The sequence below is a fragment of the Ambystoma mexicanum genome, chromosome 11 (assembly GCF_040938575.1).
Source record: "Ambystoma mexicanum isolate Mex_15411 chromosome 11, UKY_AmexF1_1, whole genome shotgun sequence".
In the NCBI taxonomy this organism is placed as follows: domain Eukaryota; kingdom Metazoa; phylum Chordata; class Amphibia; order Caudata; family Ambystomatidae; genus Ambystoma; species Ambystoma mexicanum.
Window position 1 is genome coordinate 250,902,090 of NC_090934.1, and position 26,697 is coordinate 250,928,786.

Consider the following 26,697-nt stretch of genomic DNA (forward strand, 5'->3'; position numbering starts at 1 on the left):
TAAACTCATTACGTACGGAAACTCTCCTGCACACTAGTCGGGTATTTTTAGTTTGCAATAATATAATATGGGAAACTCATACCCGTTACTATCTGTTTCCCGTTCTAGAGTCGCTACGCATTATTCTCAGCTGACAAACAGATAAATGCTAACCCACAACAGAGACACTATGAACATGCTGCTTATGTAAGTTGCCAACATTACATAACTTTGAAAAATGATTCTGTTGACCTGAGATAACTTGTTTCTGAAGCTCCTTTGGCATGATTGTAAAATATACCCTTTGTCGTTTTTATTTTTGTATTTTTATTAGGATGTGAATACGTAATTCTCAACACCGTTGAGATTAATTTTCTGTTATAAATCTTTGGAATATATTGAACATACTATATCAGATGCTAATGCACAATCAATGCACAATTCTTATGTTGTCAAGAAAACTTCTGTGTTATATATTTGAAGCCAAATAGCCTTTAAACCCCTGAGGAACCGCCGCAGTGCGGGCAGGGAAACACGTGTCGGGATCAGGCTGGGCACAATGACCCTTTCTGTGGTAATCTTGGAAACTGAATAACATGATGATTTAATGGAATACAAATGAATTTAATTTGTTGAAACTACTGGGAATAGGGATCAGGCTGGGCACAATGACCCTTTCTGTGGTAATCTTGGAAACTGAATAACGTGATGATTTAATGGAATACAAATGAATTTAATTTGCTAAAATTGCTGGGAATTGAATGAATTTGCAATTCAATGGAAAACAGCACATAAAAATCTTTCAAGAATAAATCAAGGCTAAGAAAAAAACTGTGGAAGCGTGTATTGTTTGGAAACACACCATTTTTTAAATTTGAGCTATAATTTGAATAAACTGTGGTTTGAGGCGCGGACAATAATCAAGGTCTAGGTTTTCTTTTTTCTCCAGTTTTTGTTCTCCTCTGCAGGGGACTAGACCTTTGTCCTGCTGCCTCTACCTCCATATAAAGTGAAAAGGAGCAGCGCCAGAATCAGCCTAAGACTATTTTGGTACTTGAAACTTACATTTTCATTGGCCAGTTTTATCTTAATTGTCATCTTCAGATCATGTGTAGAACACACCTCTTCGTAGGATTCGTAGGTCATGATGTCAGCACATGGTTAAACATTGGTATTGAAACATAATTCATTTCTAGCAATAACTGGCCTTAAGCTTTTTAGCCTTAACTTTTATTGCAATTTCAAGCGATATGCGGAACACAAGGTAAATAATTTCTCTTTGGGTTAGCAATACTATCTCATTTCCCAGGTCAATGTTCCCACTGAAACATTCCAATCTACAAAACTGCCACTTTATCGCACAATTCAAACTGCTGGGTAGCATTGGGCACTGACTTACTCCACATTTTACTGATGACCAAATAAATAATGAAACTCCTCTGTCCCACTCTCAGGCATTAGGTGATTACATCTGCTATCTACAATACTTATCACACCATAACAACTCATGGCTGTTTTCTACAGCTGTGCTGGCCGTGAGGGTTATGAAGTTACTTATTCACCTATCCCCTGGCTCCTAAAACTGCACAGAACCAGTTTCAAAGTTCACTTTGCAAGAAAGGCCCACTATATTGAGATTCACGAATTCCCCATGTATTTGTATTAATGTGCATGTATGTTTTTACATTTTGTGGGTTTGACATTTTATCTTTCTACATGCATGCAAGCTAATAGGAATCCGTTTCTAGACAAATAGTAACGCTAAAGTAACATATCCCATCTATAATTAATTACACTTTGGTACATATGAAATTTCAACATGGTGCCCAGCTCGCCTACAGCCCCAGTTAGCAATATGGCATGTGCAAGATGAACCCCTCTTTATCATAGGGACCTTTCCTTACCACCCCAACAGTACTCTCGTAACAGCAGTACATTTTCATTTGAAAGTGCTTAACTTTAATTTAAACAGTCGCGAAAAGGGAGACAAATTTAGAATCAGCAATGTTTCACCCCCCATTTCCCAAGTCAAGGCCTGGTGAGACACAAAGACAATGTAGCCCCAGGGCTGCAGTGAACCCCTCCTAAGGAGACCAAAAACACATTTCCTTTCTTATAAGTTAACCCTTTCTTATGCGTGGTGGTTGGGGCATTTCCAACTGAAAGATGCCAAGCGACACCAGTTAACTAGAAAGAAAATTGCCGTTTCCAAACCAGTTAAGTGAATAGACCAAGTCCCCTTTTAAAGATTTGTTAACACTCATGATGTCTACTAGTTTGATATGAGGGAGTTTGGGGGGTTTGCTTTTTGACAATAGTCAAATTTTCTTGAAGGATTTGAAGAATAAAGCTACATTGATATTCGCGTTTTTAACATGTTTCTGTAAGGATTCACAATTTCCATATTTTGCAAGTAAACTCTGCAAGCATTATCTTAGGCTTTGAAATCCAAAATTTGAAATGTGTGTGGCTAGGTTCCTAAATTGCACAGTCAGTTAAAATCCCTGCTTAACTGTTTAGCCAAAGTGTTTAATCCTGGGCAAATAATTATTATTCTCACTCTGATTTAATTGCATAAATAAGGGATTACATTCACACTTTATTAAAAAAGCCGCCCTAACATTGGGGCAGATTGAATGATTTAGGGACCAAATGGGGTCCCCTCATGCTCATCTGCCAGTGGCCCTCAGAGCTGTCATCTAAGATTGCATTACAGTTGCACTGACCCTACCCAAGTCCCTTATCACTTCATTTGAAAGGAAGATATTTGGTGTCACCAGCCATTCAGTGCACCAGAGCTGTATGTATAGCTGAGGTTGAGGAAGGGGGCAGAATCATAATTGATTTTGTCCCCTGCTGCCAGTCACTGAAGTTGTTTGGGCTGTCCACGGTTATGTTCCAAAGGAGAGAGAATAAATGAGACTCTTTTATATGGCATTTTATGATATGTTATGGAATATTATACATAGTGGCTGTGAGCTACGTGAAGCTCTTTTATCATGTGATTTCCCCATCTTCATATCAGGTGGTTCATCAGAACCCACGGCATGCAATCCATGATGTGCTATCACCGTGAAATGAAGATTTCACTGCGAGAGAACGTCAATGATTGCCGGCAGTGCTTTTGGCAGAGCCGTCCAGACAATCCTATAAGGTATGGTCTTACAACACATATCAACATTCTCCATTCCATTCTGGAGATACTAGACCAGTCACGGATTTAAGTTTGTATTCTGGAGCTTATAGTGAGTCCTGAGTTTCCCAGTTATAAACCCAGGACTACAAGCCCCAGAATGCAAAGTGAAAAAGCAAAGCTAGACTAGTGTCTCTGGAATTGAATGGGGTTATATTGGCATGTATTCTCTTATATTATATGATTCCCTCACCTCAGCGCCTGGGCGGCTTGGCAGAACACACTGCATGCGATCAGTGATGTTCTCTTGCTGTGAAATCTTTGTTTCAGTTGCCTTTGCTTGTTCCTGATTTGCAGCTTTCAATATGCAACCCTAAACAAGTGGTGTTACATGCATGCGAATTATATTATGAACAGAACATTTAGGCTTGTGCAGAAGTATGTGGTTGAGCTACTTTTGGGCTAGATCCTAACTTAATTTGGGATATAGCTGGGTTTCCTTTTCTGGCAACCCTAGGCGGGAAAGGCACAGGCCCAGTGCAGTGATGAAGAGAGGAGAGGTACATTTTTTTTTCAAAATTATTTTTGGTTGCTTCGAGGGTGGATACAAAATGGAAGTAGCAGGATGGAGCAGTCAACAGCTGGCTCGTTATGCAGCCTTGATTCGGCAAATATATATATGCCATGTTCTGAGCGATATGTTTAGCTGCACAGCTCAGCAAAACAAAAGAGGCGATGGCTGGAAGATTTAGAATTAATCTTAACCTCAGACATTGCTCTGGGCAACTCTACACAGCACACCACCAGCATGCCACTTACTCGTATTCCCAGAATGATGCAAACTGCAGTAGTCGTGAACTACATGCTATGTTCTGCTACTTCTCTGAATAATTAGCCATCATTCCCTTAGTTTTGCTCATCAGAAGTACCATTGCTGGACCTCCGTGGATTTCAGCCTGTGCCCTGCGAGTAATGTACTGGTGTCCAGGGGTGTTGCTAGGTCTGGAAAAGATCTGGGGCTAAGCTAAGGTCGGGACCATCAGGATTTGGGCTAGCTAGCCTTTTGGTTGTAGCCCCAGAGCTTCTATCCAGGGCTACAACCAATAGACCTGGGGCTATACCCCACTCACGCCACCCTCCTAGAAACACATCTGTTGGTGACATAACACACTGTTCTTGCATGCCTACACACAGTTTATTTAAATTGTCTGCATGCAGAATAAAACTCATTCCTGAGTCATCACACAAATATTGGACCCAGCCTGATCAGATCTCCCCAGCTCTGGACATTAACCTTGTCCTTTTATAGAGCAGCAATATAGCTCAAATCAACCCAGAACAGTCGTCAGAAAAATAGCTTTCTTCTTTTGTTTGGTTATTTTCTATGCACAAATAATTAAAAATCTCTAGTTAAGAAATACCTAGTGCCCGATTCATGGGAAAGTGTGCATTGATCCCACAAAGCTTGCATGCAAGAATCATTCTGCGCGAGCCTGCGTGCAGAAATTTGTCTGTGCGCTCTGCGTATTCATGGAACTATTTGTGCAAAGTAACCGTGTACCCAAGTTGCAGCTGAACGCCCCGATACGCCCCCACGCAAAGCAAAATTAGCCAGTAACAGCTACCTTTGCGTGCTCCTTGGGTGCAGATAAAAGCACCCTCAAAACAGTGCGTTGTATCCCCGCAAGCAGGGAAGCTTCTCAGGGAGGCTGCGCAGGGTCCTCTCTAACTGTTACCTGCACCCCAATAACATGCGTGCAACTTATCACAACTCAGCTAAAACTCAGTAAATCTGCGTGCAACCCCTGTAAACCGTTCCTGCACCCCACTACACACTAACTCAGATTGGAAACCTGCCTGCGTGCACGCACCCCTAAATCCGACACCCGATCTTACCTCTGCGCAGTGAATCCTATGCGCAAGTGCCTGTGCTCCTGCCTTCGGGTGGCGGATCGAATGAGGGCTTTGCGTGGCCATTTCTCTGCTCAGAGGTTACGCAGTCGGATCCAGGAATATGTGTTGTTCCGCGCAATAGTGGGACTGCCTGCGGGCCATCCCTCGTAACGACCACATTTTCTTTTGTTCCTCCTCATTTTTCTAATTCCACCCTTTTCCCTGCCCTCTGCGCAAGCCACAGCCACACTGTGCGTGGTGTCACAAGCAAGGCGCTCGGTTGCTTGCAGAGACATGCCGAGCCTACGCAAAGTCCCTGCAAGGTACGAAAAAAGTGCTGCACACTCGATTCCATAAATCAACAAGTGGGATTTCACAGGGACTTTGGCGCTCAAGGTCCCTCTATGCCGTGCAAATATTTCCAGGAATCGGGCCCCTAGTGTTTTGAAAATGTATTCTATTTAAGTGCTCTCATTTGTCTTCAGCATTTTAGCACGCTTGACGCCTCTGGAGGCAGAGCTCGGGCTGGATAATGGGGGTGGCTATGGTCGTGGCATGCCGCCCGGGCATGCCCCTTAATCGGTGTGAATGGTGGGTGATTATAAATGAGGGGATTGCATTAAGCTGAAGGCTGTAATGCATTTACTTTCATTGTGTTTTTTGTCTTGATAGTACCGTTCCTAAACATAGTGTTGCAGTGGAGAAGAAGGATGCCAGCTAGGAGGGTCGCATTGAAGGTGAGAGAGGTTGGAAGCAGAGGCAGGTGGGAGCTTGAGTGGGGGGGATCATGATGGAGGGAGCATAATTCCACTTTTCTGTACACTTTGATCACTGGATAATGAGCAGAGAAGCGTCTTGTAAGCGTTTTAGGCCAATCAGGTACCGTCATTTTGCACACTCCATTCCCAACACAACACTCTATCTGTCTCCACTAGATACTCACCTTCTGAAAGATCTTCTGTGAGGCCAGAGCCAGTTCCTTATGCTGGGGTTTATATGTGAATATGGCAGAGCGGTATGAGGTACCGATATCCTTCCCCTGCTTCATTCCTATAACAAAAGCAACAAAATGGCATGAAAAAGGCAACACTCATGATAAGTACTGATATTACACCCAGAACCACATGGTTCTGTATATATAAAAGATAGCCTATGTTATGTTATGTTATGTTATGTTATGTTATGTTATGTTATGTTTTGTGATCGGCAGGTCGCAGGTTCGAATACTGGCAAGGTTAACTCAGCCTTTTAACATTTTCAAGGTCGATAAAATGAGTATCAATTGGGTAATAATAATTGTATATAAAAATGTTCTATGTAAAGCGATTTGGATAAAAGTGCTATATAAATGACAAATTATGATGATTTTTTTTTGCCGTACCAATCACCACAGTAGTGGTTCCTCAGGTAAAATGGTGTATTGTGCCCCTTCCCGGAATAACCAGACCATAGTCTTTGGAGGAAGAAGAAAAGAAGACAGGGCAAAAGGTGGAAGTGGGGAAAAACAGGAATAGACATTAGGTATGCCCGGTATTAATACATTGGGAAGACATGAAAGGACTGTTGAAGAGGAACATTAATTATGTAAGTAGGGGTGCATGTGTAATGGTAGGCAGAGGATGAGGCAGAATGCTGATCTCGAAAGAAGGAAAATAAGAAAACTCATGGTAACAAGCATTTTCCAGTGATGGTGTTTCCTGGTACTGTTGAGTGATGCCCGGTTTGGGCCTGCATAGTTATTCACAAAAGGACGTGGAGCCGGAGAGGTGATACACCAACCTTCTTTACTGGAGTACAAACAGGAACTGCCTCCTCACACCCACAGTCCTCCTTTCCACCCAATTTCATTAAACATGCCCCCAACAGGGGGGGCTTCTAACTTAAAGGGCAGAGGGCCATAACACCACCCCCGGAAAATGTTCAAACATCGGGACTAACACTCTTCAACCCAGCGTAGTGGTTTCCGTGTCATCCGCTGGGGTCTAGCACTTCTTTCTTGTGCCTCTCCTTCACCTGGAGGTTCACATCTTGTCCCCCTTCGATCCAGGTCTCCCGTGGGCGGGACCCACAGGTCATCACGTGGTTCCCGTGGCTCCGGATATGGATCCGGCAGTGGAGATTCACAGTCCTCCCTTTTGACAAAATGTTTGAACAAAGAGCTGTTTCACGTGACTTCCTTGTCCTCATTCTGGGCGGCCACCATCGTCCCTTTGACGGCGGTCACATTCATGAGTTTCGGGGCATATCGCGTGTCTGTCTTTTTGACCATCGACTACTGTACGAGAACTTCATCACCAACCTAGAAGTCCTTGGGTACCACCCTGCGCCTGAGGTCCACTCTTGCTTCGTTTTCTCCTTCACTTCTCTGCCTCTCCAGGGGCTGAAGAGTCTCTCACAATGCGAGTGTGCATGTCATAGCGTACCATCAATTCTGCCAGGGTCTTGTTGGTGGCCTCGTGTGGGGTGTTGTGATAGTCCCGCGGGAGCCTACACAAGGCCTGGTGAGGATTGCTGGCTTCTATGCAGGCCCTCTGGAGGGATTTCTTTATAGAGGACATGAACCGCTCAGCCATGCCGTTCGCTTGCGGCCACCTTGGTGTTATCTTGAAGTGTTTGAAACCTAGGTGTTTTTCCAGCGTCCCAAATTCATGGCTGTTGAATGGCGGGCCATTATCTGACTCTCACTCTCAGGATGCTCCATTCACTGAGCACTTCGTCCAGGGTGGCTGCAACAAGAGGAAAAGCTGTGGTGGTGACCTGTTTGACAATGGGGAACCGGGAATACTCATCAATGATGAGGAGAAGGTATTCCCCAGACTCTAACAGCCCGCACAAGTCGACTGCAACTCTCTCCCATGGCCGCTCTGGGATATGTGTTGGCTGAAGAGGTACTGGGGCCTCCACTGGTACTGTGCACTGGCAGGCGAGGCAGTTTTTGATCCACTCATCGACCAGCGAGTCCAGGAAGGGGAACCAGACGTGGCAGCGCAGTTGTCTTTTGGTGTTTTCAGCACCTCAGTGTCCCTCATGAGCTGTTCGGACCACGTCGGCCCTGAGCGCTGCAGGGATGACAATACGGCAGTCCCTCAGTTGGATGTTGTGGTCTTTGATGGCCAACTCGGACTGCACCCTTGCCAATCTCTCCATTTCCTCCTTATACACCACTGGGTGGGAAAATGTTGCACGACGGTAGTCCTTCCATTTGTTATTGTTCATTAGGCTGATAGCCAGGGAGGTTGTAGGGTCTGCAGCTGACATGGCCTTAACCATCTCCAAGGACAGGGCAGGCGGGAGCGAGCTGGCTACAACATAGTCGATGTATGCCACGTCGCCAGCACGGGCCATTGGGGGGCCCGCAGGGTGACGGGAGAGGTAGTCTGCTGGATTTAGTTCACCTCCTGGCCTATTGGGAATTCGAATTATCCAAACTCTGTTTTTTATATGTCACGGTGGCATGCAGGCCTCTTTCTGCCTGGTTGTTTTTAAATGCATGTGAGATATTTGCAATATATTATCCATTCTTGAGGGATGTAGCCACATTGCATGGATAAAAGACTGCTTTTTGCTTTTCTGTCTCTTTTTTCCACCTTTGGGACTGTCTTTGTCCTAGGATCTACCTGCTTATGAGTGCTGATTATATCTATTGTCACGCTAGAATAGCCTAGCATTTTAGGGTGAATTAGAATTTACACCACCAGCGTTACACGGGGAGCACTGGCCTTAGTACAGACTATGTTACCCATTCCGGACTCCACATAATGGCTAGCAGTTCCTGTTTTAACCTAATTTTTTACAACACACGCCCATTGTTTTTTTAATTTTTAATTTTCATTTTTTCCTCAGGGGTCACTTTTTAGTGCATCTAACTCTGTTCCTGAGGAAGGCATTGCATACATCTATCTACGCCGAAACGTAGGATGCCCCTGCTCTTGTAATATCCTGTTAAGCAGGTGGTAGCTGGCTGTGCTCTAATTCTTGCAGCCACTCCACGTAGACCCCAAGTCGATTTATGGATTATTAACTATAATCCTGTAGGTTTTCTTTTTGAGTCTGTATAATTTGTATCATCTGGCAACAAATGTAACCATTGGGTTGGATTGGCTGTATCTTTGGATATGGATTTGTTATGAATGATTAAATAACAACTCAACTGTACTAAATGAATTGATGCATGCCAAATTATTTCATTCTATTATCTTCAAAATGTTTTTGTTTTTGTTTCTTTTGCTTTGAGTTTATGTTGAAGTAACAGTTTAGGATTAATTTCATATTTTTCAAAAAGAAACCCCTAATTTTCTTTGTTTGTATATTTGTTGACTTGTGCTAATAAATTGTGATATAGATCTTTTTCTAGATCATTGTGTTGTTATGTTTTTTAATGTAGCACGTTATATGCATTAGTGTATTATTTTTCCCTTAGAAATATACAGTGGAAGATTGTGCAATAAAGTTAGACGGACCTCTGTTCGGCATACATTGTCGACAAGGATCCCTGTTCTAGTAATGTTTTAGTAAACTTTGGAGGGATTTGCTCATACAGAGAGATAGGAGGCAGTTAATTGTTCTGACTGTCATACCCTAAATCCTTTTCCTGCTGAGACATTTATCTTTGCCTACTTCTTAAAACACAGGGCCTGACACTTCATAGGCTTGGGGGATTGAGGGCCTACCTTGTGTTGTGGCACTTGAGAAAATTGGCCGAATCATCAACCAGAACACACAGAGTCAGCGCACTTCACAGCACTAGGAGCTCCATGGGCACATGGAATAATGTGGCACAGTAGAGGTGGAGATGCGAAGAGCACAGCTACTCGCCGTGAATTTGTAGTGCTGGGCTGACTCCCTCACCTCAAGTCAGTGTTAGTGCATAGGGAGGATCGACTCCTCCGTGCGGACTGGGTGGTGGTAGGCGTGACTCCTGTTGAATCCGGTCATGCGCCCGCCACTGTATCCTGCCGCAGGGACTTCAGCTTTGCTGTGTGCAGGCAGTCGGGGCTGGATTGCGCCGCCTCTCTGGGGGAACGTTCTGGGCCATGGAAGTGGCCCGCAGATGTTCCAGGCAGACATGCTCTGTCTGCGAGTAGGAGCAGGAGGAGGTCTGCGGGCGGGTGTCCGGCTCCGGAAGGACGTGACGGGCGGGATCGCCTGTTGACTAGTGCGCAGAGGGCGGCACTGTGGAGGAGGAGGAGGTGGCGGCACGATGGCATCACCGACTGCTCGCAGGAACAAGCGAGGTGGGCTCACCCGCTCCAAAGACTATGACTCACGTGGGAGAGCTCCTCGACCGCCAGTTGATGCCCGGACTGGGCCTGCATACGTATTCACAAAAGGACGCGTAGCCGGAGAGGTGACACAACAACTTTCTTTATTGGAGTACAAACAGAAACTGTCTCCTCGCACCCACACTCCTCCTTTCCACCCAACGTCATAAAACACACCCCCAACAGAGGGGCTTCTAACTTAAAGGGCAGAGGGCCATAACATCGAGCAAGTGCTAGAATTTGTGGAAGCATGTTTGTAAAATGGTCCTGAGATGTGCTTGGGAAACCCATGAAGCGTTGAGGCCAGAATTGCCAGAATTGCCAGATACAGTTGTGAAAAGGACTAGGGTCTGATTCATGGTACCTTTTAGCGCAGTGCAAAGTGGCTTTGCACTGACTTTCCCTGCTCTGTGAATCAGGGTGTTTGTTGGCGGTAGAAAGTCACTTTGCACCGTGCAAAAAATTCCATGAATCAGGCCTTAAGTATGGACAATGATTTTGAGAGTGACATCTCTGCTTCTCTGAAGAGTTTTATGGCCAGGAAGCAGTCACGCCCCCAACTCTGCCTTCCATTTGAGGGGCAAAACCCTTGTTATTAAGTTTGTTTACTTCACAGGCAAGAATGTGAGGATGAGCTGGACACTGATGACCGTAAAATGCAGGTGGGAAGAGTAAATAGAAGGGGGCGGTGGCAGCCTCGAGCCAGACTGTGTTGGAGGTCTCTCTGTGACCTATGCAGCGTTCCCCGTGAGCTCCAAACCCCACAGACACACACACACACACACACGTCCGTTCAGTTCGGGAATGCCCCCTGAATTTATAATGCATGCGGAGGCATGCAACGTCACGCCGCCGCATGCGCGTCCCTCAAGGAGGTGGTACCACACTCCTCCTTTTCCATGAGGACAAACAACAATATTCTAGTAGTCTCTGACAACAACAATCACCAAAACAATATCAACATGAATTCCCCACACACCCCTTTATTCACAACCACCCTGGATCCCCATAACTAACACAGGAGGCCCACGGGCCAATTATGAAACATGTCCCAGCACGTAATCGTTGAGGTAAGTGGGTTTCCCTCGCCCAGCCCTCTAGGGGTACCTCCTGCTTACCTCCGGCACGGGCAGTCCATCTGGTGGCACTCCCCGGGCTGGGGATGCAGGCATGGAGGAGTGGCCTCCACCCTCGTCAGGTTCTTCCATCTGGTCCGGTTCAAGGGGAGGCTCAGTCCTGGGGTCCCCTAGCTTCTTAAAGAAGCTCACGTTTGGGGTGACGCCTGACCTCCCATCCGAGGCAGTCACCATGGACCCCTTGACGGCCACCACATCAAGTGGTTCAGGTTCATATGGGAGAGAGAGCGTTCCATGGGGATGCCTAATCCTAATAAGCACCTCATCTCCCGCTCCAGTCGTTGCGGGCGGAGTCCTCTCCTTGCGTTCTCTTGTTCCCTCCTCAGTTGAGGATCCAGCTCCACCTGCTGATCATCAATCACTCCAGGCTCCTTCTCCCCCACCTCGGGCAGCAGCCCACGGGGGGCACCATTTGAACAGGGCCTCGGCTGGCGCAATACCCCTGGAGGCATGGGGGGTGGTGCGATAGACTCACAAGAACTGGTAGAGAGCCCTCTGCAGGCACTGCCCCTGGCCTTGCACTATCCGGAAAGTCTTGTTCAACGTCGTCATCAGCCTCTCCGCCTCACCGTTGGCCCGCGGCCAGAGCGGGGTGATCTTCCGATGTTGGACCACATACCGCTCCATCAGCTCCGAGAAGCACTCACTTTGAAATGGCGCCCCGTTGTCTGAACACAGGGTGTGGGAAAATCCGTGGGAGGCAAACACTTTCTCGATGGTCACCACCACGTGCTCAAAAGCCACCGAGTCCATGAACTCGACTTCCGGATAGCGGGAGTACTCGTCCATGATCACCAGAAAATGCGTGCCCAATGTGGTGGATCCAAAGTCCACATGCACCACTTCCCAGGGCCGCGTCCCCCGGGGCATTGCTTCGATCGACGGCTCTCTTTGAAGTGGGGACGCCGCCTGGCACCAGACACAGGCAGGAACAAAGTCATCGACCATCCGTTCCAGCTCAGGGAACCACACCTTGAGGCGTAGCCGGGCCTTGGTATTGGCAGCGCCTTGGTGTCCGTGGTGGGCCAGAGTGATAACTTCTTTGATCTTCGAATGGGGCACGACTATCCAGTCACCCGTTAATAGGAGGCCGGATGCCGAGAATGATAACTCCTCCCTCACCTTCTACAGTTATTCTAGCCCCACCTTGGCTTCTTGTGTGCGCCCAGCCAGGGACTCCAGCACGGTCTTCCATGAGCCCTGTTGCATGGTGTGTTTCAGTATTTGGAAGCACTCATCCCGAGACGCCGCCGCCTCCAGATCTTCGAGGGGCATGGCATTGGGGGTTGTCGCTTCCACCACCATGCAAACGTGGTCGTCGCTTCTTCGGCACAAGTGTCCTGCTCCTCTCTGCTGTACACCCCGAGATGTCTGGACAAATAGTCCGCCGCATTGTTCACACCCGGCCTGTACACTAGGTTGACACCATACTCGAGCAGGGCAAGCATCCATCGTTCTATCCTCGCCGGTGGTTTGGACGAGGACCCCGCCAATATGGGCAGCAGGGGTTTATGGTCCGTCACAACAGTCACCGGGCGGCCCAGGACATAGAGCCGGAAGTGCCTGCAACCCCACAGCACTGCCAGGGCCTCACGTTCAATCTGTGAGTATCGCTGCTCGGTGTCAGACAGCGCCATGCTGGCATAGGCCACGGGGCGAACGCTGCCATCCCGATCAACATGTGTCAACACGGCCCCTAGGCCGAACGGGCTGGCGTCCACGATGATTTCAGACGGCGGGGTGGGGGTCGAAGAACGCCATGGTGTCTTCAGCCGTGAGGGAGCTCTTAATGTCTTCGAATGCGGCCTCAGGGGCTCAGATCTGGACACAAGGTTTTGAATGAATCGACCACAGTACATTACCATACCGAGAAAACTCCTCACATCTGACACTGACTCGGGCGGTTGGGCCTTCTTAATGTCCTGCACTTTCCTCAGATCTGGCGACACACCTCCTTCCTTGAACACAAACCCAAAGAATTTGATGGTCGGGTGCAGAAACTCACACTTCTCCCTGTGGAGCGTGAGGCCCAGGGATTGCAGTCTTTCAAAAGTCCTAGCCAGCTTGCACAGATGGTCTATCTCAGTTTTGGCGAACACTAGGATGTCATCACTAATGTTTAAGACGCCTTCCAGGTCAGCGAGGGCACCTCTGATGATGTTTTGAAACACCTCCGCTGCTGATGACACGCCAAAACTGAGTCTCTTGTATCGGTAGAGTCCACGATGGGTGGTGAACGTGGTTATGTATCTTGACTCCGGGTGCAGGACGACTTGATGATAGCCGGCCCAGAGGTCCAACTTCGAAAAGAAGCGAGCACCTTGTACCTCCGCGATGGTATCGTTGATAGTTGGGGTCAGGTGTCTCTCCTTTTTGATGGCCTTGTTGGGTAGCCTCATGTGGATGCAAATGTGGACGGAGTCAGGTTGCTTCGGCTTCCTTGCCACTGCGATTGGTGAGACCCAAGGTGTCAGACCTTCCACCTTCTCGATGATGTTTAGATTCACTAGATTGTCCAATTCCTTGTCCACCTGCTCCCAAAGATGAAACGGCACCCTCCGATGTTTCAGGGCTATGGGCTGCACAGATTCGTCAATGTGCAGCCTCACCGGGTCACCGCCCATTTGTCCAATTCCGTGGAACAAAGTGGAATACTTGTCCAGCAGATCATGAATGTCCTCTAGAAATACCAAGTAGGCAAAGCTGACAATGCCTAGGGCCTCTGCGGCGGCACAATTCAGGAGGGTATTTGTGCTCACCGGTGTGACGTAGAAGCGGGCCATGATCTGCGATCCATCATGCTCCACCTTTGCCACAAAAGCACCGTCCAAAGGAATGGGTTCCCACCCACCGAAAGCAAAGATGCGGGCCTCCGGACTGACCAGCCTGGGAGGTGTGTCCATCGCATCATAATGTCCACGGGCCATTATGTTGACCGAGGCCTCTGTGTCTACGAGCACCAGGACTGGCAGCTTGTTCACTTCTACCACACACCTCGTTTGGCGTCTGTTCTTTGACTTGAGGGCCTCCACACTAGACACGAAAAAGATGTTCTCTTCCTCTTCCTCCACGGGGGCACCCTCCTCACCCTGGTCGACCTGGGCCATGTTCAGGGGATGATTTTGACGGAGGAACCCTGACTGCACCGGGCCTCTGGGCACCATCACTGGCAGGCCCGCCTTGCACACCCAGGAGTAGTGAACCACGAGACCACACCTTCCGCAGGTTCTCCCCGCCGCAGGGCACTCAGCGGGGTGGGGTAAGTTATATCCACACTTCTGGCACGACTCACCAGCTCTCCCGCCCCTTTCACGGGGGCCGGTACCTGGTCTTCTGATGCCTCTGTCACGCCGCCACATGGCGCATATCTCCTCAGTCTTTACTGGGCGCGAACCAGCTTCCATTCTAGACGCCCGGTCCTCCGACACTTCATGGCACCGCCCCAGCTCAAGGATGCGGGCCAGTACCTGGTTCCCTCAGCACCTGTCTTCTGAGTTTCCCTGGCGAGCAGGCCTGAATGAGCATAATCCTGATCATGTCCTCTGCATCACCCCAGACACATGCCAACGACAGGCGTCTGAGGCGGCCTTAGAAGGTGTCCAGCGTCTCGTCCTCCTTCTGCCGTGCTGACAGCATTACGAACCTCTCATAATCAGCATTGGCGAGAGGCAAGAAATGATCTTGAAGAGCAGTCTTTGCTGCGGCATATGAGGCGTTAGCTGTTTGGAGGGACTCGAAGATTTCTTGCACAGCAGGTCCAGCCGCATACAGCAGGGTCGCAAGCTTGCTGTCATCATCCGTTTCCATAGTGGCCCTGAAGTACATGTCTAAACGGTCCACCCACCTCCTCCACCTGGGCCCCAGGCTGGATGGCGGACCTGAGACATCGAACTCCGGGATAGGCTGCAGTGCCACCAGGGCCCGCATGACTGGAGGGGGCTGCTGCATGACTGGTTGCGCCACAGGTGGAGCTTGAGGCAGTTGTTGGGCCTGAGGCTGCACCACAGGCTGGGGCTGAGCTTGATGCTATGGCTGGGCTTGAGGCTGATGCAGGTCCGCGGGCTGCCCACTGTCCTGGTCGACAGGCAAATTCACGGGTTAGCGTGCACAGGCACCCCCAGCGTGAACTCACCCCACCAACACAGCCCAGTCCCCACCAGGGGTCCTGAATGGCATCAGTCCAGACACACAGGAAGCACAAGTCCAGACCTGGTGATGATGATTATGATGGGTGGCAGAACTCCAGACCGACAGTGTGCCTCACACACACGCACAGCAGCTGACCATGATGATGAAGATGACAATGGAGATGGGAGTCCTCAGCTGCAAAGTGCTGTTTCCCAGCATGGATGTCCCAAAAATTGAGCCAGGGAGGTATAAGAGCTAAGCAGGCCTTGGCATCTTTTTCCCTTATCCTCGCCTTCACTCGATGCAGTTCACCCAAAAAAAAAAAAAAATCATGTGTAGGCAGATATAGCTGCCTGCTATCAGTATTTCCAAAAATTAGGCATGGATGCCCCTCACGGGCCTTACCGGAGCTCCGCGAGTATCCCCTGCCAGGAATCCAAAATGGCCACCTGCCGCGTGGCGTCTGCACGGCCTACGGCATGAAAGGAATATTCAAAGTCATCCATTCCGTGTCAATAATTGAAAGATTCTTCACCGCCGGGCCCGGGCAATGCACCAACCTCATTGTCACTGTTGGGGGTCTCTCTGTGACCCATGCAGCGTTCCCTGTGAATCCCCAACCCCACAGACACACAAACACACACGTCCATACAGTTCGGGCTCCCCTGTCGCACTGTCGCGGCTGGGAACTCTCCCTTTATTTATAATGCATGCAGCGGCGTGCAACGTCACGCCACCGCGTGCGTGTCCCTCAAGATGGCGGCACCACAGACTGCAAAATTAAAATGGCGGAGCCTTCATGAGTTGTCTGGCAAGGGCGAGGATTTTTGCTATCCAGATGACATCACACCCCACCAACCTCCCATTACACATCCCCCTGAATGGGGTCGGCAAATTGATTCCTGCTCAAAGTGGGATCCTAGGCGGCCTGCTTCGTCCTGCCTTCTCCCAGAAATGGCGCTTTTTTGTGAGGCAGGCTCTGCTATTTGTGCCTGAGAAATGGCAGAGGCCTGTTGGGTTTAGGCTGCACTTACTGCCCCTTGAAGCTTTAGGGTCCGCTGCTTGCAAAGAGGATACTCTGCTACCCCTTTAAAGGCTAATAAAAACTCACGACATAAAGGGATTGTGAAACAACCAGTCTCAAAAGGAACGTGACAACTGGTCCATTATAAGGAGCTGAGGGAATGCTGAAAAGGCAGAATTCTTAAACCGCTTGCTTTGTTCAATACTCACAATAAAAAGCAACTGCGACGTCCCACCCTCGAGCTGAACATGTGTAGACCAGAACACAGCATCTTGAAATCGAGGAGCACTTACCTCTGCTGGTGAAAATGACGGTGGGAAACGCAACACAACCGCATAAGAAATAACATGGGCAGTTGGGTACTGTTCGCCCCCCACATGACAAGGTGATAACCTCACGTTGTAGCCCACCTTGGCTAAATAACTGAGACCAGACCAGTTTTTCCTCATTTGTAGCATAACAAGTCCACAGTTCATTTTAGAAATGTCACACTATCTCTATACAACAAACAATAACATCTTCAACACATTGGTACAATTCCAGAGGATAGGCAGCATACCTTTCCGTTTACACGTTCCTTGGCACCTCCCTTTTCTCCTTTGTCTGTTCCTTCATGTATTTACAGTCTGCTCTCTTCTACTTATCCATTCCTGTCCAGCACCCTTAGGTCACCACTCCCTCTCGGTCTGGGCGGAACACATTGGCCGGCGCTGCTGATGTGCTGCAGGGAGTGCTGTTATGCTTTTCTTTCCCACCAGCCCACGCTGGAAGCTGATGACCGCGGGGAGTGTCCCTTCTATTTATACCGTGCGCCCCCCGCCCTGTCATGCCTTGGCACTTCAAGCCCTTTTGGGGACAGCACCATGTGCTATCCGCGGGAATAAAAAGAGGGTACAGCGGAGTGGGAGTAGAAAGACCTCAATGTAATGGTTCCCTAAAAGCAGGCAACCCACCTGGGCATGGCAGATGTAGGCCTTTTTCGCAAATGCTGGAAGGGGGAGCTGCTGGCCTACATCCTTCATGGAGAAGAGCTTTGCATAATTTAACAAGTCCCGGAAAAAAACGTTTACTTTGAGAATGTTGTATGCAATGTACAGTCATTTGCCAACTCGTGCCAACACATTCCCATGGACTGCCATGCTTTGCTCTGGTTCCCACATCACCTGGAAAAGTACTGATAGGAAAGACCTGTTTTCCAAAAAATGCCCAGGTACTTCCTCATGGGATCTTCTATAGGAATTTTAAGAAAATGTTCATGGCAGAGGGAAGACCTAATACTGTAAAGTCATGCCCTGCTCTCCCTGTGTCTCGAGGGGGGCTGAACTTCACAGCATTCCATGCAGTGGCAGAGGTGGACGGAAAAAGATTGTGGAACTGTGCTCTCGGCAGAGGAGCGGCAGGGGGAAGCATAGTGCAACATGTGAGAAGGTGTTGCAGCTGGGACGTTGCAATAGTCCAAGTCCGACTTAGTAACTAAAGGGTCCTATTACAAGGTTACACTTGCACAGGGATATGAATGGACAACTGCAGAGCCAGTCATATGGCCATCCCCTCGGCCATGGGCCTGTAGACGCAGTTATGTGCTTGCTGATACATTTTTCTATTTGCATGGACTTGTATTTGGATTTTCATATAGAACAGATCTTGCTAGGAAGCAGCAGAGCGCAGTATGTGTTGTTGATGGAAATATACAAGGTAAGGCAGAGTGCAACAATATGTGACTGAGGATATTCCATCCATGGGGCTTGGATGTGATGCAGGAACACAAAAACGTTTCACTACTGCCACCCTACACTCTTCTGAAGGATTTCATTTGTACTGTATGCAGCAAGCAATTTAACCCACCTTCCTTTGAACTTATACCGCGCTGTGATCGGAACATGTAATATTAAAAACCATTTGCAGTATAAAATCATTCGAAACCATTTTCTTTACCCCTGTAGCCCTTCGCTGTCCTGTTAAAATTGGTCCACTAATACCCCTCTGAAGAAAGCCAACCCTTGAAACTGATTACCACACCGCCTCTTACACTCAGGAACACAAGGAGCCTAGCTGGGTCCTAGAGATTGACTGTAGGGGAACGTCTTCAGTTGTGTCGTATATGTATAATGCAACGTAGTTGTAGGTAGATCTCCTGTCTGCAGCCCACTCACCGCCCATTAGGAAGCAGGAAACGGGACACCCGATAGTGACCATACCAAAGAAATTCCTGTGTATGATCACAATACTGAGTCTGGGGCCATCTATTCAAGACGTGTGCCCACTTTTGGGCCAATAATGTTCTGCAGTTTACCCTGTATTATTTTGGGCTGCAGAACAGACAATTTGTTGCCATTTGTTGAAGAGTTCCACATTTGAAGTGAAGATTTTGGTGAATTGTTATCGCCTGAATCGTACCATGGATTACTTACCAGGTACTTGCACATTTAGGTTTTACAATGGGGTAAGCTCCAAGTCTTAAGTGAATCCTTTCCATGATCCTTGTAGCAATGGTACTAAGACAGTGTCTCTCTATTTGATTTTTCAGGTAAGGAAGTACTGACACCTATGTTCAGCAATCCCAACTCCGTCAAAACTAGGGCGATGATGAAGAGGTAGACTACGGTATTAATAGAGGCCAGCAATCCTCTAATCAGCAAGGGAATACTGGAGTTGTGGCTGATTGACATCATTCTCTCTACAGATGATATCAAGGAAGAGATCCATATGTTACAAGCTTCACGAACCAAGGACAAGCAGCGCCTGGATAAATGCCTGGGCGTCATCTTAAAGATGGCTAGGGATAGCATCCCTCAAGCATCCCGCAGTAACAAGGAATTTGCACAGGTGGACGCTGGGACCCATACTGGACATACTTGTGTTCAAGCCCCTGAGCAAGGGCCTGCTACATTGTACAATCCTGCTTCCATAGAGAAAATTGCCGGCCTTGCAGTTTTAACATCATCTTTGATAGCCGCTAAAAGTCACCCTCAGATGTTTTGGTCAACCAAGAACTCAAAGTCTCTGTGGTGGGGGGAGCCCATGTAAAGTGAGTGAATACTGGTGCAAATTTGCCTTTGCTGCCTGAGTCATTAACTTCTGATACGAGAATCCTTTCAGACTGCATGTACTGCGGTGGCTGTAATGTGAGATTCTGGATGGTAAATCGGCACCTGCGAGCAGCCGTATTGAATTGTGCATACGCCATGGCACTCAGAGGTGCAGAAGTACATCAGGATAAGCAGCATGTCATATGCCACTTACATGACACGTGGCATACACCGTTGTGCGATATGATGGCAAACTCTCAGATGAATGACATGCACCCGTGTGGATATACACAGTTAAAATTGAATGGCCCCTTGACTCTAGCAAATATGATGGACCTGATCCAAGTAGCCTTGGAGGGTGCATTGGCCAGATCTTCTTTACCCAGGTTAACGAGTAGAGCAAAGGACAATGTCAATGTCTATGGATGCACTGCACAGAACCCTCACCCACGTCCTAACAATGATAATACTTGTTTGTGTTTCACAAACATTGTCTCATGGAATGTCGCTGGTTTTAGAATTAGACTCAAACATCCTGACTTTGTGGCATTTTTTAAATAAAGCAGACATGTTCTTACAGGAGACGTGGACTGTGGACTCGATTCACATGCATAATTCTGAGGTTTTTAGCATCTCCAACCTTAAGGGGTAGGACCGTGGAGGTATTGCCACATATGTGTCGAGTTCTCAGAAGATAAAGAAGACCCGCCTACTCTCTATCTCGCCAAACATTGCTGATTAGAGATGTTGATCTGGCCAATGGCTCTTTGTGGCGGGTATTACCCAATTTGACTGTGGCTGATTTGATTGTGGTGGATTTGCTCGAATGTTTGGGTGACTGTTTTTGCTGCAAATATATGTGGGAGTTGGGTTTAGGGAAATAAATAATATGGGGGGCTTTGGAGGGGCTTCAGGGCGTCTTCCCCTGCATATATTTGTGACAAAAGCTACCAAAAAACAAAAACAATTAGAACAAATCCACCACGATCAAATTAATTTGAACAAATCACACAGATCCTTTGTGGCATATAGCCAATTTATATAGCGCACCCTGTAATAATGACAGTAGAGGGCCTTTGGCTGGGTTGTTGGATGCAATGTACATTGGATTGCAAGAAACTGTGAAGGTTCCCCGCTGGATATTAAATACGCATGTGGTGGTGGTTTTTACTTAAAAATAGCAACTATGGTGACTCTGTTTATGGTGCAGTAGAAGAGGGCATGACATTTTGTATTCATCCACTAGCTCTGACAGAGTTCAGTGTGGATAGCTGGGGCATGACATTTATGGATACTCTCATTGAATTGGGGCTTAGTGCAGTAAATGGAAGATTTCCGTCCGATGTTCCAGGCAAGCATTCCTTTGCCAGATACTGTTCAACTATAGACTACTTTATACTGGGCATCGAAAATTGGCCCTGGATCAAAGATTTTGAGGTGGTCTGTCGGGTTGAAAGCAATCACAACCCCCTTGTCTTGAGGGTATGGACTGGGGATGATCCGCCCTTACTGGTGAATAATGGAGTCGAAGTGGGCCTGTATAATCTGCTACGCTAGGGGAACATGGACTCAGACCTGTTGGTTACTAGGGTAAAACATGCAATCATAGATAATCTGGAGAAATGTCTACAACCTGGTGTCACTGACCAAACCAAATGGCTGGCCTGCAGTGATAGAACACCAATCATCAGTCAAGCATTTAAGAGAAATTCCTTCTGTATCAAAAACGGATCCAGGGAGTGCACAGTGGTTTAATGCAAAATGTAGGTTGGCAAAACAAATCCTCTTACCTACACTTAGGCAGTGAAGTAGAGATCAAGAGGAAATAGCCAAAGCCAGGACACTTTATAATAAAACCCTCATAAATAGGGAGCAGGAACTGGCAGAGCAAGCCTGGTTAAAACTATAGAGGGCTGCAATGTCAGGCAACCTAAGGGAGTACTGGAGAACCCTCTCTGACGGATTACGCTCTAGTGACAAACCCCTGAATGATCACATAGACTTGGTGGGGAGATCAAATGGATTAAACATTTATCTACATTATATGATCATTCCTATGACGAGAGGGGCAATAGTACTTTATACATTGCTGACCAACATCCTCTTGCTTGTAATACTTGCCAGACTACTGGTTCCAGTTTGGTGGTGTCGATGAGGAAAGTTGCCAAAGCTCTCGGAGGGATGGTCAATGGCAAATTAACGGGACTAGACTCAATCCCGATCAACAGGGTAATTCATAGAATTTCGCAGAAAAGTGTCGCAAGCGGCTGGCGCAGAGTGTCCGCGTGCGATTGTCTGCGCCAGGCGCGTGCGCCAAAACCGAATTCCGCGCACAGCGTATTTATGAATTTCAGGCTCCCAAACCAGCTGTGGCGCAGAGTATCGCAGTGACCCTGCAGCAGCGCCAGTAACGCCCCCAAGAACGCCCTCGCGAAAGGAAAAGCCATCAAAATCGCTAAATCATCGCAAAGGGCTGCGCCAACCCTGGACCAGTTTACAGGGCTGCCAAACAAGGAACGCAAAGCGGGTAACGTTCATATCAGGGGTACGCGGGAAGTATTACATGCGATTAGCCAGGGTACGTGTATGACAGGGGTACGCGTGAAGTTTTACACACGATTAGCCAGGGTACGTGTATTACAGGGGTACGCGGAAATTATCACACGCGATTTGGCTGGGTACGTGTATGACAGGGGTACACGTGAAGTTTTACACGCGATTAGCCCGGGTACATGTATTACAGGGGTACGCGGGAATTGTCACACGCGATTTGGCTGGGTACGTGTATTACAGGGGTGCGCGGGAATAATCACACGCAATTTGGCTGGGTACGTGTATTACAGGGGTGCGCGGGAATCATCACACGCGATTTGGCTGGGTACGTGTATTACAGGGGTGCGCGGGAAGTTACACACGCAATTAGGCTGGGTGGGTCCTCACAGGTGTTTCCTGTACACCCTCCACGGCCCCTGCAGGCAGCCCACAAAACAGGGGACTACCCTGCACACCTGCTCATGTCTCCCACCTCCCACCCCCCCCCCAGCAGTGTGGGGCACCCTCCACCAGGCCCCCACCCATGTCTCCCACCACCCCCACCCCCCACCCACCATGGGCAGCCTCCGCCAGGCCCCCACTCATGTCTCCCACCACCCCCACCCCCCAGCCACCATGGGCAGCCCCAACCAGGCTCCCACCAATGTCTACCACCACCCCCACCCCCCACCCACCATGGGCAGCCTCCGCCAGGCACCCACTCATGTCCCCTATCACCCCCCACCCACCATGGGCAGCCCCAACCAGGCTCCCACCCATGTCTCCCACCACCCCCACCCCCCCAGCAGTGAGGGGCACCCTCCACCAGGCCCCCACCCATGTTGGCCACCACCCCCACCCACCATGGGCAGCCTCCGCCAGGCCCCCACTCATGTCTCCCACCACCCCCACCCCCCAGCCACCATGGGCAGCCCCCACCAGGCCCCCACTCATGTCTCCCACCCACCTCCACCCCCCAGCAGTGCAGGGGCAGCCCCCACCAGGCTCCCACCCATGTCTACCACCCCCCCACCCCCAGCCACCATGGGCAGCCCCCGCCAGGCCTCCACTCATGTCTCCCACCCCCCACCCCCCCAGCAGTGTGGGGCACCCTCCACCAGGCCCCCACCCATGTCTCCCACCCACCCCTACCCCCCAGCAGTGCAGGGGCACCCTCCACCAGGCTCCCACCCGTGTCTACCACCCCCCCACCCCCCAGCCACCATGGGCAGCCCCCACCAGGCCCCCACTCATGTCTCCCACCACCCCCACCCCCCCAGCAGTGTGGTGCACCCTCCACCAGGCCCCCACCCATGTCTCCCACCACCCCCACCCCCCAGCCACCATGGGCAGCCTCCGCCAGGCCCCCACTCATGTCTCCCACCACCCCCACCCCCCACAGCAGTGTCCGGCACCCTCCACCAGGCCCCCACCCATGTCTCCCACCACCCCCACCCCCAGCCACCATGGGCAGCCTCCGCCAGGCCCCCACTCATGTCTCCCACCCACCCCACCCCCCCAGCAGTGTGGGGCACCCTCCACCAGGCCCCCACTCATGTCTCCCACCACCCCCACCCCCCAGCATCCAGGGGCACCCTCCACCAGGCCCCCACTCATGTCCCCCTGCACCCCCACCCCCCAGCATCCAGGGGCACCCTCCACCAGGCCCCCACTCATGTCTCCCACCACCCCCACCCCCCAGCATCCAGGGGCACCCTCCACCAGGCCCCCACTCATTTCTCCCACCACCCCCACCCCCCAGCAGTGCAGGGGCAGCCTCCACCAGGCCCCCACTCATGTCTCCCATCACCCCCACCCCCCAGCATCCAGGGGCACCCTCCACCAGGCCCCCACTCATGTCCCCCTGCACCCCCACCCCCCAGCAGTGCAGGGGCACCCTCCACCAGGCCCCCACTCATATCTCCCTCCACCCCCACCCCCCAGCCACCAGGGGCAGCCTCCACCAGGCCCCCACTCATGTCTCCCACCACCCCCACCCCCCAGCCACCATGGGCAGCCCCCACCAGGCACCCACTCATGTCTCCCACCCACCCCCACCCCCCAGCAGTGCAGGGGCACCCTCCACCAGGCTCCCACCCGTGTCTACCCCTCCCACCCCCCAGCCACCATGGGCAGCCCCCACCAGGCACCCACTCATGTCTCCCACCACCCCCACCCCCCCAGCCACCAGGGGCAGCCTCCACCAGGCCCCCACTCATGTCTCCCACCTCCCCACCCCCCAGCCACCATGGGCAGCCCCCACCAGGCCCCCACTCATGTCTCCCACCCACCCCCACCCCCCAGCAGTGCAGGGGCACCCTCCACCAGGCTCCCAACCGTGTCTACCACCCCCCCACCCCCAGCCACCATGGGCAGCCCCCACCAGGCCCCCATTCATGTCTCCCACCACCCCCACCCCCCAGCAGTGTGGGGCACCCTCCACCAGGCCCCCACCCATGTCTCCCACCACCCCCACCCCCCACCCACCATGGGCAGCCTCCACCAGGCCCCCACTCATGTCTCCCACCCACCCCCACCCCCCCAGCAGTGTGGGGCAGCCCCCACCAGGCCCCCACTCATGTCTCCCACCACCCCCACCCCCCCAGCAGTGTGGGGCACCCTCCACCAGGCCCCCACCCATGTCTCCCACCACCCCCACCCCCCAGCCACCATGGGCAGCCTCCGCCAGGCCCCCACTCATGTCTCCCACCCACCCCCACCCCCCCAGCAGTGTGGGGCACCCTCCACCAGGCCCCCACTCATGTCTCCCACCACCCCCACCCCCCAGCCACCATGGGCAGCCTCCGCCAGGCCCCCACTCATGTCTCCCACCCACCCCCACCCCCCCAGCAGTGTGGGGCAACCTCCACCAGGCCCCCACTCATGTCTCCCCCCACCCCTACCCCCCAGCATCCAGGGGCACCCTCCACCAGGCCCCCACTCATGTCCCCCTGCACCCCCACCCCCCAGCATCCAGGGGCACCCTCCACCAGGCCCCCACTCATGTCCCCCTGCACCCCCACCCCCCAGCATCCAGGGGCACCCTCCACCAGGCCCCCACTCATGTCTCCCACCCACCCCCACCCCCCCAGCAGTGTGGGGCAACCTCCACCAGGCCCCCACTCATGTCTCCCACCACCCCCACCCCCCAGCATCCAGGAGAACCCTCCACCAGGCCCCCACTCATGTCCCCCTGCACCCCCACCCCCCAGCATCCAGGGGCACCCTCCACCAGGCCCCCACTCATGTCTCCCACCACCCCACCCCCCAGCATCCAGGGGCACCCTCCACCAGGCCCCCACTCATGTCTCCCACCACCCCCACCCCCCAGCATCCAGGGGCACCCTCCACCAGGCCCCCACTCATGTCTCCCACCACCCCCACCCCCCAGCATCCAGGGGCACCCTCCACCAGGCCCCCACTCATGTCTCCCACCACCCCCACCCCCCAGCAGTGCAGGGGCAGCCTCTACCAAGCCCCCACTCATGTCTCCCACCACCCCCACCCCCCAGCATCCAGGGGCACCCTCCACCAGGCCCCCACTCATGTCTCCCACCACCCCCACCCCCCCAGCAGTGTGGGGCACCCTCCACCAGGCCCCCACTCATGTCTCCCACCACCCCCATCCCCCAGCATCCAGGGGCACCCTCCACCAGGCCCCCACTCATGTCCCCCTGCACCCCCACCCCCCAGCAGTGCAGGGGCACCCTCCACCAGGAACCCCACTCATGTCCACCACCACCCCCACCCCGCAACCACCATGGGCAGCCTCCACCAGGCCCCCACTCATGTCAACCAGCCACCATGGGCAGCCCCCACCAGGCCCCCACTCATGTCTCCCACCACCCCCACCCCCCAGCCACCAGGGGCAGCCTCCACCAGGCCCCCACTCATGTCTCCCACCACCCCCACCCCCCAGCCACCATGGGCAGCCCCCACCAGGCCCCCACTCATGTCTCCCACCCACCCCCACCCCCCAGCAGTGCAGGGGCACCCTCCACCAGGCTCCCACCCGTGTCTACCACCCCTCCACCCCCAGCCACCATGGGCAGCCCCCACCAGGCCCCCACTCATGTCTCCCACCACCCCCACCCCCCCAGCAGTGTGGGCACCCTCCACCAGGCCCCCACCCATGTCTCCCACCGCCCCCACCGCCCACCCACCATGGGCAGCCTCCACCAGGCCCCCACTCATGTCCCCCTGCCCACAGGCCCTGACAATCCTCAAGCATGTGCCTCATGGCCAGCCACCACAGCCCAAAGACACAACCAAGTATTACATGTGCCCATGATACTACTCCAATGGAAACAATGTAAATCAAGACATGTCTCTCACACACACACAATGGTTGCAAGTGAACCTGAAAACCCATATCATGACATGCATGAAAACAATGAGATGAAACCACACATTGAAGAATGAAAAAATCCAAATAATGTATTAAAAACAACAGCAATGGCAATCAAAATTAACCAAAATACACAAGTAAAATAATAACAAAATTAAGCTGGCTGTCCCTTTTCAAATTAAAATCAATAAATGATAATCCAAAAAAATATCTTCCAAAGTTCAAGTCCATGAA

General features: G+C 51.2%; 1 protein-coding gene across 1 annotated transcript in view; it reads right to left on the reverse strand.

The window, feature by feature from the left end:
• The window catches only part of LOC138504694 (peptide methionine sulfoxide reductase MsrA-like), a 351,651-nt gene that overhangs the window by 85,505 nt on the left and 239,449 nt on the right, over positions 1–26,697 (reverse strand). The window contains exon 5 of the mRNA XM_069625255.1: positions 5,949–6,055. Coding sequence (XP_069481356.1) covers positions 5,949–6,055 — 107 coding nt within the window. The remainder of the gene's footprint in view (positions 1–5,948; positions 6,056–26,697) is intronic.